Below are 16,034 nucleotides of genomic sequence, written 5' to 3' on the forward strand. Positions count from 1 at the left end.
GAAGAATCTTTGAAGACATGGGAGAGAAACAAGAAAATGCCACAAGAATCTTCAGTGACAACAAATCTGCAATTGCAATGGCGAAGAATCCGGTATGTCATAACAAAACGAAGCATATCAAGATCAAGCATCACTTCTTGAGAGAAGCTTCAACAAACAAAGAAATTGAGCTCCACTACTGCAAGACAGAATTACAGCTAGCCGACATCTTCACTAAGGCACTCGCAAGAACAAGATTTGAAATACTGCGAAGCATGCTTGGAGTAGCACCAATGCGCATTAAGGAGGAGTGTTAAACAGTAATGCGCACTAGTCTCTCTAGACTATATTTAAGATTATCTAGTTTAATCTAGAACTTATCTCTAGTGATCATGTATGGTTGTAGAAAAATCTAGATTAAATGTAATTAAATATAATCTAGTATAAATATGTATCAAAGCTTGTATCATGATGTAATCAACTAAGCTATCAATACAAACTCTGTTTTTCTACAACAACTAAATCTCCTCTGTTGCACACCTCCTCTAATCCAAATCTTCCATTTTCTAAACACTCTTTGGCCTAAACACTAACTACCTTACCTTCTAAAAACCATCAGTCTCAGAGAAGCAGACAGATGCTTCACCTGAACTAGGAAACCAGAACAGGAACTACCCTGGCTATTCCATATATATTAGCATTCTCATTAAAAACATACATAAAAAGGTCATTGTCATCACTAGTATCCATATTGTTAATCCCAGCAGCATTATCAGAAACAGTATTCTCAGCCTCCATGTTGACGATGCCCTCGAGGGAATCTTTAAAATTGACAACAGTAGAAAAATGCTCACCTCACAATCCCTACCATCAAATCTAAAGCAATTTATATAAAGTGGAAGAGAACACCCAAACCTTCTAGAGCAAACTAGCCCATAAACCCAACTCTCAATTCTCAAATGGATAAAGCAAACAGATTCTCAGAATATGAAAAGATAAAGTCCAATTAACAAATGTGAGAAGGGGAAGGCAGAAGCATACCTAGGTAGGATTAACAAGGACACGTACCTCGACCATCGGTCGGAGTCCGACACTAAGAACACAATCAGATTCAAATCTGATGAAGGAAGAACGGAGGCCAGAATGATGTCGCATCATAGACTTGAGAGACCACTGTGACTCGAGCAATTCCACGAGAGGTCGGCCTTGAAAATTCCATGCTCGCAACTTTTCCCAAATCCGCAACGCCATCGCGACTTTAAAATAGCAGTTCCGTAAATCGAAGCCCGGCCAAAGAGCATGCCACCTAACTGCCCAAGCGATCCAAAGAATTGGATCAAAGACTCCCGAACAAGCCAGAGAACGAAGAAATCGAAGAAACCCTAGCGCGTGAGGCGCGTTCCTTTATACCCATACCGTTTTCTAGGCCCACGGTTACACAGTTTGCCCTAGCTATATAGTTACACAGTTTTCCCTAGCTATATATAAAACTATGCTTAATAAAAGGTTACTAGCTCTAGGTTTGGAGTCGGCTGTTTTACTTCTGCGGTGATCCCCATCAGTACCAAGTCTCACCGCCAAAGATGGTCGAACCATGGCAGCAGTCAATCATACGGGTTGATGACCCCACGCTTCCCAGACCATGGCAGTGCCTGATCCATCTTCCCAGAGGTTTGCTATATTTCTGGAACCCTAAAACTAGGGTCAGACAGTACGAAAGGCCATCTGCCGGCCCTCCTTATCTTTATCAATTTTACCGAGAGCAAAATTCATATCCAAAACCACCCTCTACATCGATTCCGATCAACTGCCCACGACATGGTGAAGATATGATTAGTGAATTGCCGGATGAACTTATTCTTCGCATACTTTGTTTTCTGCCAACAATATCTGCCTTATTGACCACTTTTTTGTCTAAAAGATGGAACAAGATGTGGACCTTTGTTCGCCATCTAGACTTTGACACAGACAGAGAGAGGTTTGATTATAGATCGCATTTTGATAGTTTTGTACAATTTGTTTTCCTACGTCTGTCTTCATCAGTCGACATTGAAAAATTTCGTCTTAGATATACCACTCCCCCTGATGATTCTAATTCGGGAGATGTTTCTGCTCAATTGAATGATTGGGTTTCTGCTGCCGTCTGGCGCAATGTTGTTGAACTTGATCTTAAAATTGTTGAAGCAACTGAAGCATTTTCTGGTCTACCTCGAAGCATTTTCTGGTGCAAAACCCTCAAGGTTTTGAAACTGTGGATAGATCAAGGTATAGAAATTCCTGAACCTCCTACAACAGGGTGTTTCCCAAGTCTCAAAATCTTCCATCTCACAGTCACAGATCCTTATGAGAGCCTGGGAAATATACTTTCCTACCTCCCTGTGCTCGAAGATATGAGCCTCCCTGTGCTCGAAGATATGAGCATACATGTACAGCTCACGCGCGATTACAAAACCTATATCAATGCCAAAGTTTCTACACCAGAATTGAAGACGTTGAAATTGAGTATGGAACGTAAGAAAAAGCATTATCATAGAACCCAAGAGCACGACAGTTTTTGCGTCGATGCCCCAAAGCTTGAAGAGCTTGAAGTTATACAGATTCCTTTGTCAAATTATATTTTAGAGAACCCAAAATCCGTAGTCCATGCTAGTATTGCTTTCAAATCCCGTGCTGAAGAAGATTGGTCTTTCTTACCAGACCATGCATATCAGCTTCTGACTGGAATATCTAATGTTAAATGCCTCTCTCTTTCAAATCAACCATTCGAGGTAATCTAGCATATAATAACTCTTTAATCTTTATTGCTATATATTAGTAGTTTTCTAATTTCTGGATGGCTGTATGTGTGGTCACCACTTTCACTAATTTAATTTCCACAGGTTTCACATCTCCCTGTTTTTGGTAATTTGAACCAATTGAGGCTGGTTCTCCGTTATCGTAATACCTGCGAGTTTCTAACAGCGCTGCTGCACAAAACACCCAATCTGGAAGATCTAGATATTGTGTTGGAAGATGTAAGTAAGATTTGTTCGTGTACAATTATACTTTATTATTTACCACATTTTCTTAAAGTGAATTCTAGTTTCCTGAACTCTTATTTTATCCTTAGGGAACCGAAGGCGAGAAAGATGATCCAGAACTTCAATGGACTCCACCTGAGCTTGTGCCTGACTGTTTGTCATCAAATCTCAAGACAATCTCCATAAGAGGATTCAAGGGTCTACAAGTTGAAAGTCAAGTAGCAGAGTACATGTTATTGAATGGTTGTCATTTGAATAAAATGACAATTTATACATGTATTTCAGAGGAGGAAGAGTCATGCAAAGATCTTTTGACCTTTAAGAGGGCAATGACTTGTCAATTGGAATTTAGGGAGATGCAATTTTAGATCTTATATGGATCGCTTTTAGAAGATTTTGTTTTGAGTGTAAAACATCCCTAATTTTTGTGGTACGTCAATCAGATTCGTGGTCATGATAGTATGAGAAAAGTTGGTTTAGATGGAATTTTTCATCAACGATGCCAACATACCTTATAAATGAAGGAGAATAAAGGGTCTCCTTGTTTCTTTTGTTCGGATTACCTTTAAATTTGCAGCAATATGGAAATGTAAGAAATATGAATGAGAATGAGCTTTCATGTATGGTGAAACCTTCTTTTATCAAAGCAAATAACAATACATGAAATGAAAGTATACGATAGATTGATAGAAGGCATCAACAGTAAATCTTTGACCCCCACAACGTCTTAAAGCTTTCCTAACATGACTTCAGAAATCAGAATAATTACTAATTTTCACGCCCGTGGGTTTCTAAAATCTAGTATAAACTATACTGCTGCTGGCCAACAAAAAAAACAGAAATTTTGTAATATCTTTCTATACATTCTTTACTGGCCAAAACATGCTATATATCCCAACTAGAACATCATAAAAAAGTCAAGTTTAAAACCAGAGAGCCACTACGTTGAAGTTGTTCCTTCATACTATTCTTCTTCTTCATTTTCCCCTTTTTGTTAACCCACTATGTGTGATAGAGCACCTATGGTCTATACACCGTTCTTCTCTGCACTATAGAACTAGACAATCATGTTTCAGCTTGTGCCAGAACCGAATTATCGAGTGTCATCTCCTCCTGTTCTTCGGTATCAACTTGGAGAGGACTTGGGTCAACTTCTGTGGTCACGTTGATTGGCCCTTGTGGTGTTCCAAAAAGTGTAGTGAATATCTGTCTATGGCATTCTTCACAAAAGTAGATATAGGTGAAATGGCCCTCGTAGGGGAGCTTATGTACAGCAGCTCCTGGTAAAATCCTGTGCACAAAATCAGTCATTGAAGGTGGTGCCACCTTATCATCCATCCCCTGTTAGTAAAGTGATCTCAAGTAAGTTTACTTGCAGAAAGATTGACACCTCCAAATAACTGAAGCTGATTACTGTGTTGAGATTCATTATTGTTATTGTTACAAGATAAGAACCACCAGCAATATAATTTAACAAGTATGTTACCGTATTCCATCCACATTCTTCTAGCAGAAGTAATTTCTTTACAAAGTTATCAATAGTTGTTCTTTAGAAAGTTCATGACTTCATATTTTCATGACGTAAAGCAATTCAATTACCCTGTCTAATCATTGATCTTGTTGTTATCTACTAAACATGTAACTTAGTCTTTGAGGAAAATAGTGCAACTTTATAAGTAGGTTATTGGTTGGCTGTTACAAATACACAATAAGATAGAGAAGCTTCTGACCTGCCAGATGTGTATTGGTCCAAGGAAGCCGATATATTCCTCCTGAGCTGCACTGAGCACAGACTTGAGCCAATTGAGCATTCCTTTCCCTTGTTGCTTCTTCTGCAATTTGAGGTCCGCAAGGCTGAAACCCCAATTCGACACTTGCAGAACAGCTTCTTCCACAAACGGTTTTGCACTTCCCTGCCTAATGGACTCTTCAACATCCCTTTGCCAGAATTCTTCATAGATTGGATCCTCTATTAAAGCCTTGTCCTGGTACAAGTTGACAAAGGATTCTCATATAAGTATCATCATGGTAATCCAGGAATTACAAATGTAAAACAAACAGAAAAGAAGTGAACTACAAAAGTAGTATGATAGAACCACCCTACTCACAAGGAACAGTATCCCAGTTGAATCACTAGGAGAAAAATTTTAAAGGATAGGAACAAACAGCTAAAAAAGCTGTCTCAGTACAATTTTAATATAATACCATACCGTGGCATTTGAATATCTATGAAATTTTTTCTGCATTATAGCTAATTTATAATAGGAGATCCCCCATAATAAGACGTTCTATTCACATACAATGTTAAATATAAAAAAAAGTATGCATGGTTGTAATAGTTGAAACTTAAGTTCAAATTCGCAAATGTTTACAAACAGCAATAACAATTCTTACCCTCTTTCCAAGTGACAACGACAGCCATTTCTCAATTTGTCCATGCTTTCCAGATAAGAAACTCCGGTGGTAGAAGTAAGCCAGAAATCTGGGAAACCTCCTGGCTAGAAAGTAAAAGAGTTGCCTCTTTCTTGTCCACTGTTTCCAGGTTCTACGTCTCTCTTCCCTGTTCATGATTGAATCGTATGGATTAACCATTGGAGCCATCATGGCAGCACCTGCAAATTAGATCAGTCAGGATCATGAGAAGATATTACTGGAAAAAAAAAAATATATGGCAGACATCCTAATTTCCTCAGAAGAAAATTTTATCATAAATGAGAAACTAATAGAAAATGTTGTTGAACTCATCTGCAACTTTAATAAACATATTTTATCAGGCCTCATTAAAGACTTGGCATCCATAATGACAATAACATGTCGGTTGCAGATTCTGGCGAAGACTAACCCATGAAAAAGACTTTTCAGGTAAGTAACATGAACATCAGAAACTTCAGGGAAATAGCAGAGAGATGATTATTAGTATCACAATGTACCATAACATACAGTACCCAATAACAGAACAAAATTCCTTTGGAAATGCTGTATCTGTTCCACTTCTGGAAACCTTATCACTGCATGGGAGAACCTTTCACAAATCATAGAAGTGTAGGAGACATCATACCTGCAAGTCTATCAGGAATGTATCTGAGTGCTGCCCAGGCATGCATGCTTCCACTAGAGTATCCAACAACCCAAAACTTGTGATTAACACCAACAGCATCAGCTAAGAGCAACATATCCATTGCTGAAGTTTCAAGGTTCCTATCAGGATGAGGATCACTCTCTCCAAATCCAGGAAGATCATATGTCAATAAGCGAACACCAAACTCTTCCAATAGTGAAGCCTTAAGTCCCGGTATTCCTAATTTTGAAAAACAAGATACAAAATCAAGAAAATGCATGCCTAAAATAAACAAGAACAGCAAAAGTAGATGCATTATCTGTAGGTTTAGCCATAAAAAAGAACGTCGCACCTGCAAGCCTGGAGGAAAGGAAAGAATGTGGAGAAATAATTGAGAATCTAGCATTGTCAGCCGGAACTCCCTGCTCCTTATATGCAATGTATCTACCATCTGGAAGCATCACGCGGGCAGCACTAGGAGGATGTATGTACACCTTCTTCACTACATTTGGAGTGGTAGGAGTAGTTTCCATATTCACAATCAGTGCTGGAATTTTGTAAGCCATGTCAGCAAAAAGCACAATAATAGACCCAAACAACCAAAGGAGAAGCAAATTAAGAGAAGGAGCCCCTGAATCATCAGATTAACAGGCGCATATACTCTAAACTTAATTCCCCTTTGCTAATTCTCAATCAGTGTATAACTCATATTCACAAGCATGCAATCAAACAGAGAAAATAATTGCATTTCAAGTTAGAACTGTTATCATCAAAATTTCTGTACCGGAGTTGAAGTGATCAATAGTAACTTTCCACTACAGAAAGTCAAAGTTTATTCCAACCAGAACTTTTCCAGGATTTCCACAAAATTCTGATGCTTTCCTACTTTTTCGACCAAACCGAACAAAACTTTTAGAAACTATATCAAATACTTTCCGGCAAATATTTCTCCGGCAAAAAACTTTCCGGCCAAAAAATCATGTCACAAAATCCCCAAATTAACCAAAAATCCAAACTTTTAAGCATAGTCAAACAACAAAAGGAAAATTATACAAAACTGGAAATTCTCAGCAACCAAACAGAGCACAATCTATGAACTGATCTTCTCCTCCTACATTTGATCAACAACGAAACAACACACAGCGACGCACCTGCAAAAGCCAAAACGGCGACGAACAGAATCACCGACCAAGCATGAACCGGCTCCTTATCCTCCGGCAAATACTCATTCATAAACCTCAGCTTCCTCGTCACTCTCTTCCCGAAATACGTCTCCTTCACCTTCTGGAAGCTTCGCACAACCACCGAGTCCCGATTCCCCAAGCTCTGCCTCGCAATATCCCTACACCCCTTCCCGAACTCCACCGCCATCTCCGCCGCCGCCGCCGCGAACTCCCTCACGTGCTCGCCGACTCCCTCCGGCTTAATCGCATTGACGCTCGAGTCCACCGCAACGCCGCCGTACGACGCCGAGACGTGACCGTTGAGAAGATCCTCGGGTCGCCAGGGCCGGGCCCGGCCCGCGGTGAACGGCGGCTCCGAGTTTGACTCCCACATTGACCGGAAATCAAAGGGAAAAGAGAGAGAGGGGAAACTGGAAAAGGGAGCGAGTGGTTTTGATTACATTGGGGTCTTGGAGAAAAAAAGGTGAAAAGGAAAGGGATGGGAAAAGTGGGAGTGAGGAAGAAGAAGAGTGGTTGTTGCCCTTTTTGATTTCTTGCAGTGGCATTTCGTTTTTTTTTTTCAATTTTTTTAAATACTTTTTATATTTTTTTAATATTAAGTTTATTGCGTGGGATCTGGTGCCGGTGGGTACACGGAGCCAGGGAGGAGTGGGAGTTGTGGGGGTGGGACCGGCACGGGGGAGAGTCGGTGTGGATTTGGCCACGTAGAGGAGGGAGTGGCGTCACCGTCGCGTCAGGCGGTAGTGATGGACTGATGGTGGAAGTGGCGGTTGTTGCGTACTAACGACTCTGTCTTTCTCGTTTTAATCTCAGCAGCTGGGCCGCGCTGCTTGGTGATGGAATAATATTTTTAATATTTAATTTTAATTTTCTAATGGAATTTTTTATTCTTTTTAATTCTATACTAGAGGGTCTTGACATCTTCCACCGCCCATCTTCGCCTCCGTCGACTTAGAATTAGGCCGGACTAAATTGAAGGTGATAGGAAATTGATGATAGAGTGGGCAATGAATCTATGGTATGACTGTATGAAGAGTGAGATCATATTTATTCGGTAGGTTTAGTTTCTTAGTTGTTTATCGTTTTTTTTTTTTTCTTTTCCTTCATCGACTTGTTGGTTGAGAAAAAGAAGATAGACTAAGATGGGAGAGAGATAAAGTTATTATGTCATATAAATGTGACTTTTTGATCTTTAAAGTAGCTTAGCTTTGCTTTGTCTGCCGATCATAAAGGCAAAGTAGTTTAGCTTTGCATGTAACTCCTAAACATAGCCACAACTCCCACAAGTTCCAATAAGACATAATAGCACCTACCGCTTGCAAAAGGCCTTACACTCTCGCAACTTGCCTCTATATAGCCGATTTTGCCTATTTAGTAATGTAGGATTAGGACATGCCACATAGTAACCATTCGATGAAAACCCAATTAACAACATAATGTCTAGTTTAAATCTCAAATCACTAGTTTTACGTTTCTCTTGTTTTGTACAATAATGTTGTTAGAAAATCGATTATCATATGTGATTACGAGAAACATCACAATTTAAAGATATTGTGGTACACTAACTCGATCATATTGTGGAATCATTTGTGTTCACTAGTGGCGTAGTGCATGAACAAAAATGATATTGCGAACAAAATGATGACACCTTTTCGGTGGACTCAATGATTATAATGGTGGTCCTGATTACTGTATAATTGATGTATAATTGCCTCAAACACCACAACCACAAGCTGGAACAAGATTACAAGAATCACACCTACATCGACATGTCCATGAGTCACTCCAACTAATATGTTTCACTTACAATGCCAAAGTTGGTGCCTACCTTTTTATATCTCTTTGACATTTCCATTAATTTCTTAACCAGATGGATTGAGTAATAATAATTCGACAAGAAGAAGAAGAAGAAAAAAGCAAGCCACACACCAAACGGCTGGCCTGTCATTTCATGCAATTCCAAAAATATAAAGTTGGACGTGACACAACTCATATGATTTTATCCACATAAGTGAATTTTCCTTATGTTACTGTGTATGATTAAATTTTCATAATCACAACTGTTGGAGCGGTAATAGTATGTCATATTCTCTAATAATTAAGATAAGATGAAAAATATGTTCGGTAAAACATTTCATGCAATTCCAAAAATATAAAGTTATAAGCCATACTCTGCATTTTATGGATGGTTATTGTTTGCGTGGATAAATAGACAAGGCAAAGCCGCAAAAGTAGTCTTTGATCGGATGGTTAGTGACGGGTCTATGGTTAATGTTCACAATTATAGCAGAATGATAAACGGATATTGTAAACAGCGAAAATTATACAGCGCACCCGGATGCGCTGAATACGCTCTCTGTAAACAGAACAAAATCGATGAGGCAGTGCATTTTTTCCAAGAAATGGCATTTTTTCCAAGAAATGTCTCACATGGGATTGGTTCCATGGTTTCACTTATAGCACTCTTGTGTATGTTTCTTCAAAGTCGGGAGGATACAAAGTGCAAAGAAGTTGTTCTCCGATATGCAAGCTTATGCTATTTTACTAGATGGCCTATGTAAAAACCAACAGCTATCAATGGCAATTGAATTGGTTAGAGAGATGGACAACAAGTTGGATCAAAATATTCTTATGGAGGGTTTGTTCCTAGCTGGAGATGTTGAATCTGTAGTTTATCATCCAAGCGACTTCAACCTAATGCCCGTACATATAACATATTGATTAAGGGACCCTGTCATACATAGTGGACATTGTAACGAAGCAGAAGAGTTGCTTAAGGAAACGGAAGAGAAAGGCTGTCCTCCAGGTGATTGTACGAGGGTTGATTAATAACAATGAAACATTGCGGGCTGTGAAACTCGTTCAACAAATGAAGAAGAGAGGTTTCTCTGCAGATTCATCAACAGTGGAATTGGTATTGTCTCGTGATAAAGTAGATACCTCTTTTCTGCCATTGTTGAAAAATTTCATTATGATATGAATTTGCACATTGAAATAGAACTTTCGTTTATTGTCTAAATAGAAAGTACATCACAGTTTGTTGCTTGCTAGTGTTGTTTCATTATTAAGTTATTTGAATCAATGAAGCATTTCTAGTAGCAGAAGGAAAGATGAAACTATTGCACGTACTTGTGACAACTTTTGTTGTATTACATATCTTTGACAATGGAAGAGTTGGCCCAGAGGTGCTTTTGCTTACTGATTCTGTTTCTTTTTCTCGTTAGCATTTGGCAAAAATATATTCTTTGCAAACCATAACCTCTGAATAAACCTTTCAGGACTGTGCTGGAGTTATACTATTTACCGCGGAAAGAGCCACACATGTTGCTTTGCAGGTAAAAGATTCTGCTCTAATTCCATTCTATCTCTACTTTTGAAACCAAGTAATTTTTCTATTCAAACTCAAACCTCATTCGGGAATGCAACTAAGCTTGCATATTGCACATTGCTTGAATTCCCCCATGTTGAAGTTCATGATCTCCATTTGCATGGTGTTGCTAAGAGGTTTATATAATGAGAACTAGGATCTGTATAAAGATTCTTGCAATTGGAAAAAAAATAAAATAAAGAAAAGCCTAGGAAGAACATATGTTATCTTTACTTGTATGGATGTTTCCACGACAAGTTTGAACCTTGCAGGCTATACAATGCTTAGGTGGTAATGGCTATGTAAATGAATATTCTACTGGCCGTCTCCTTTGAGATGCCAAACTCTGAGATTGCAGCAGGGACTAGTGAGGTCCATCTTGGTTGATCTTAAGTAGATCTTCAACTGGCGACAAATGAGAATTCTAGAGGTGACAAACTTATTTTTCCTTGTTACTTCCCCAGAATCATGCTTCTCTGAATACTCTGTTCCATGCTACAAAATAGAAGAGCACCTTGTTTGGTTGGTACAGAAGCCGAAAGATCACGTATTTCTCTGTTTTCCTCTACAATCTACACACTACTAGTATGTTTTCATATACATGATTTTGCAGAAAAGATTTTATAACAATATTTTGGTCCAACTGGTTCATCAGAATTTGATGTACACCTTTTTTTTTTTTAATGCCAATATCCATCTGAATGTTGGAATGAAACAGGTTAGAACAAATGTACGCGCGTATATATAATTAATCTTTGAGAGTATGAAAGAATATATTGTTCAGTTCAGAGGACCATGTTCGGGGATGACATAACTTCATGGAGTAGCCTAGCTGGTCTATTCATGTCTACAAAAGGGACTCATCACCAAAGGAACAGATTTCTCAAGCATGCTTCAATCCAACAGAAACTATGGCAAATAGGCAATAATATGACAGTAAATTCCCTTCTTACGTTCGCAAGAATCCTACATGCTGCAATGCTGCATTTAGTACACCTTCATGGAATAGTTTCTTTCCTCATAGCAAAAGTGCTTCCTCATTCAAACTTAAGTGCATCCACGAAGGCACTCAAAACACAATGGGCCAAATGACTTTGTCTCATGTTCAGTCATTCCCGCTGCTCTAACACTAATAATTTTGAAGAAACCAAAGAAAAGAAGACTGCACAAGAATATCAGCCTGAATCTCTTTTAGCATGATACACTAGTCATAGTAGTCGTAATCGTCTTGTCGCCGTACCTGTCGTGGCTGTTCATAGTAATAATCCTGTTGTTGCTGTACCGGACGTGGCTGTCCATAGTGGTTATAATCCTGTCGTTGCTGTACGTGTCGTGGCTGTTCACGTCTAACAGGCTGTCCATGTCGTGGCTGTTCATTGTAGTTATAATCCTGTTGTTGCTGTACGTGTCGTGGCTGTTCACGTCTAACAGGCTGTCCACGTCGTGCCTGATCATGTATAACAGGCTGTCCACGTCGTTGCTGCTGATGTATATTGGGCTGCAGTTGCACACGTCCAGGCAGTCCTTGTCGTGGCTGTTCATGTATGGCATGCTGTACTTGTTGGGGCATAATGGGCAGTTGCACTTGAAATCTTTGTGGTTGTTCATGTCTAATGGGCTGTCCTTGTCGTTCGTGATCGTGTCTGATGGGCTGCTGCACTTGTTGCGGCACTTGCCGTGGTTGCTCACGTATAATGGGCCGGACTTGTTGTGGCTCTTCGCGTATGATGTTGCGCAAATCCCAGATTGGGCAGGAACATGTTGGTTTCTTGTTCTTCCATTCAGCCCCACAAGTATAGCAGAACTCATATCCACATCTACAAAGACAATGCAAGTACAGGACAAACCACAAGAATTAGTAACTTGGTATAAAGTTGAAAGTGCAGGCGGCAGCAGCGAATACATAAACACTTGAACAATTTTCTTATCTTGTAGGGTAACCACTTCGTTTCTTAGATACAAGTCAAAAGAAGAAAAATGTGCTGCAGCAATCAAGAAAATATATAATTACTAGAGGCAAAGAGCACAAAAGTTAGATGGGGTACACGTGATTGTATGGATATAATCAGGATACAACAAAACCAAAAATCAGAATGTCAACATGATTGGGTGGTGACCCTGTACTCATATATAATAACTCAGGAATTTTTTTGCTACATTCATTAGCTATATCCACTCTTGCACTCAAGTTGTTAATATGAGCTACCTAGATCATCTTGCTATAATTGGGTGTATATGGAATTTGATTGCTTTACTGAACAGTGAACACATATGAGTACTAGTTTTAAGGCTTCACGAAAGATGACAATAATAAGTCAATAATATAGAGGTAAGAAAAAGACAAAAGTCAAATAAAAAATTAGGAGAGAAGGGGAGGTTAGTAAATCACCTGCAAGTAATGTGGTAACAACCTTCTGCAAGTTCAACCATATTCTTGCACTTAACACACTGGCGCCAGTGTTTCTTTGTAGCCAAAGATTTCAGCAACTGATCTTCTTGACCGGGATAGGGATTTGATCTTTTGTAATCATAGCAAGTCATATTGGAATGCCAAGGGACCTTGCAATTGATACAAAAATAGGAATGACATTTCATGCATCTTCTGGCTCCAGATTGTTCAGCACCAGCATAAAAGTTGCTTGTATATTGTAAGACTTCCGATTTGGACATCAATGCAGAACACCTGGGATTTGGGCAATAAACTTTCTCTGTGACAGGAATAGAAGATTCCTTGATTCTTTGGCTCATAACCTCAACTAATATAGGTGCCAAGAATTGTGTGCAACTGTCAATACTGACCTCAGTATTACAGCCTTCATGAGGGCACTGTGCCACCTGCCCATTAAGCAACTTAACTTCTACATGCTGTTTCATACAAGAAAAGCAGTACCTGTGCAGACAACCATCAATCGAAAACATTTGACCAACATTAGTGTCCTCAAAACAAATTACGCAAGTCTCCTTCAAAGATTTTCCATTGCTAGTTTCTGCAGGCCAGGTGATTTGAGAAACCATAGCCTCTCTTGCAAATTGAAAGGCAAATTTAATGTCACTACGTGCCACAAGAGAAGGACTGCAATATTCAAATTTTCTTCGTATACATCCCAGTTGATTGACTAATGTGGCAATCTTGCTGTTCCCAGGAACCACTCTGCCTGTAACCTGAAATTATGAGAAATAACTCCTTTATATCAGCAACATGAAAGAAGAGTTTTAGTTTCTCAGCTTTTAATCAGAAACAAGAAGTTTAAAATATCATGTGTATCCTGTGGAATAGAAATAGCACGCGCGCGAGCACACACACACATATTCATACTGCAATGACAGAACAATACATCCTGAACTTAATAAACTTCCAACAACATGATAGTACACCTTAATGACTGCAGCATTGCTAAGAGTGAAATTTGAAATTCTACTCCATATTTACTGCTGAAAGTGAAATTTGAAATTCTACCCTATATTTAGTTATTTACTAGTAATAAGGGGCAGCAAACTCGAAAATGATTAGCCGAGCAATTTTGAAATTTTGTTAATAGTTTTATTAAGATAATTATTGACTCCCAAAAATTTCAAGTTGTATGGAGAGGACCTTACAGCCTCTGCACAAAACTAACTTCAATGGTGCCATCAGTAAATGGCATAATACCAAATAACAGAAGCCAACCACAAAACAACCAAAAACCAAGAAAGAAGACCAGACTGATGTTATTCGTTTCGTCACACTTCTCATAGCTGTCCTCTGGAATTGTGTTTTCCCTACATAACTTATCAAACTTCTAAACCAACCAAAAACACATTTACTTCCCCTGGCCAAGCCACCAAAGATTGTAGCAAGGACTACAGAGCAGCAATCGAACAGAAATTAAACCTAAAATTCTCAAAAAAGAAAGAAAAATTCCATGTGAATTAGTGAACATCTAATCAGCCAGAAAAATAAGAACACACAATGACAGAAAAAGATTGACATTTTTCAAGACGTATGATGCTAGAACTCTCATATTGGTAAAAATGTGGTCACCACAGAATAAAAAGATGACATCTTTGGCTCATAATGAGGGCTTTGTTCTACTACGAAACCCACTTTCCAAATCCACATCCAAGCCTACCAATTACACAAGTTTATCACATCCTAACCAAACCAAAATTAACAAAGATTAGAAAACCAAGGAAGTTATATTGAACATCGACATCGAAAAATAAATAAACAAACAATTAGCTAGCAAAACAAGAACACAGAATAAAACAAAGAGCTTTACTTGTTGCTAAAAACTCACATATTGGTAAAGCATATAACCATCACAGAAAAAAGTCAAAGTTTTCAACTCAAGAGTGAGAGCAGTCTCAAGCCCTTCAATGAGAGCCTGAAGCTCCACAGCCTCATTGCTCCTCACCACACCACCATCAAACGCCTCCAGATTCTTCCTCGCCTCGAAAATCAGATTATCTCTCGGGTCACAAATCGCAACCCCAGCCCCAGCCACCACCACCTTCGAATCCCTAACCACCTCTTCCCCGACCAAACCCTTACAATACAGCCTCAAACACTCACTCTCCACCGCCGACGACGACGAAGCGCCGTCGCCGCAGTACGGCTTCTCGTAGTGATCACCGTACTTGCTCCAGTAGTCCTCCGGGACGTTGCGGACCTCGGCGGCGAAATTCTGGTCGTGAATTCGCCGGTCGAGGTCTTCTTTCGCCTTGCGGATTTCGAAGAGGGAGCGCTCGTGGTCTTGGTATTCCTGCGCGAATTTCTCGATGTCTTCGAGCATCAGCGCGGCGGCGAGGTCGAGAACGTCGTCGTATTCGTCGTGGATGGGCGGCAGAGGAGGGGGAGGAGGAGGAGGGAGGGAAGAGGAGGAGGGGAGGTGGTGAGAGAGGGAGGCGGTCATGGCTTCCTGCATTTGGAGAGAGAAGGCGATGTCGAGGTCGGAGTCTAGGGTTTTGGCGGCCATGAGTTCTCGGGGTTGCTCCGAGAGAATGGTGTGGAGGTCGTTTGTGTACGCCGGGGTCGCCGCCATGGTTTAGAGAGAGAGTGAGAGGTTTCGGGGTGAAAGCGAAACGAAATAAGAGAGAGAGGTTTGTGCTAGAGAATAAAGAGATACTCCTGTTCAAAAGTAAATAAATAAATAAAGAGACAAAAGGAATATTTCCAAAAAATAAAATAAAAGGAGACAGAGTTTAGTACCATTTGGTTTAAATCTCTAACGGCATAATCTCTTATCTTCTCTTAGTAGGTAGGAGATTGTGAGATCGACTCGTGAAGTTGTAATATTTTTGTTTTAAGTATGCAACTGGGAAAAAAACAAAAAAAGAAGAAGAAGGAAAATGAACCGCAATGGAAGAGTTAGTCAAGTGGAAACATGTTATGTTATAAGGTTCATTCATATGTTGTCTATAGTTTTGCTACAAATCAATGAATTTTC

At 39.5% G+C, this 16,034-nt stretch overlaps 3 protein-coding genes across 3 annotated transcripts; 1 reads left to right on the top strand and 2 right to left on the bottom strand.

Annotated features, from left to right (window-relative positions):
* Positions 1-1,910: 1,910 nt before the first annotated feature.
* On the top strand, positions 1,911-3,367 carry LOC101314360 (F-box/FBD/LRR-repeat protein At5g22660-like). Its single transcript, XM_004295937.1, has 3 exons — positions 1,911-2,747; positions 2,859-2,993; positions 3,089-3,367. The coding sequence occupies exons 1-3, from the start codon at positions 1,911-1,913 to the stop codon at positions 3,365-3,367; spliced, it is 1,251 nt and encodes a 416-aa protein (XP_004295985.1).
* A 246-nt stretch (positions 3,368-3,613) lies between these two features.
* LOC101299361 lies at positions 3,614-7,696 on the bottom strand. The gene is made up of 6 exons (XM_004294620.1): positions 7,209-7,696; positions 6,410-6,604; positions 6,058-6,297; positions 5,394-5,611; positions 4,730-4,984; positions 3,614-4,340 (listed from the first exon to the last, which is right to left on the bottom strand). Exons 1-6 carry the CDS (start codon positions 7,612-7,614, stop codon positions 4,065-4,067), a joined length of 1,590 nt encoding a protein of 529 aa, XP_004294668.1. The 5' UTR covers positions 7,615-7,696; the 3' UTR covers positions 3,614-4,064.
* Positions 7,697-11,244: 3,548 nt separating this feature from the next.
* On the bottom strand, positions 11,245-15,629 carry LOC101314644. The gene is made up of 3 exons (XM_004295938.1): positions 14,886-15,629; positions 12,998-13,770; positions 11,245-12,425 (listed from the first exon to the last, which is right to left on the bottom strand). The coding sequence occupies exons 1-3, from the start codon at positions 15,627-15,629 to the stop codon at positions 11,813-11,815; spliced, it is 2,130 nt and encodes a 709-aa protein (XP_004295986.1). The 3' UTR covers positions 11,245-11,812.
* Between the last annotated feature and the right edge of the window lie 405 nt (positions 15,630-16,034).

Source organism: Fragaria vesca, linkage group LG3 (genome assembly GCF_000184155.1).
Source record: "Fragaria vesca subsp. vesca linkage group LG3, FraVesHawaii_1.0, whole genome shotgun sequence".
NCBI lineage: Eukaryota > Viridiplantae > Streptophyta > Magnoliopsida > Rosales > Rosaceae > Fragaria > Fragaria vesca.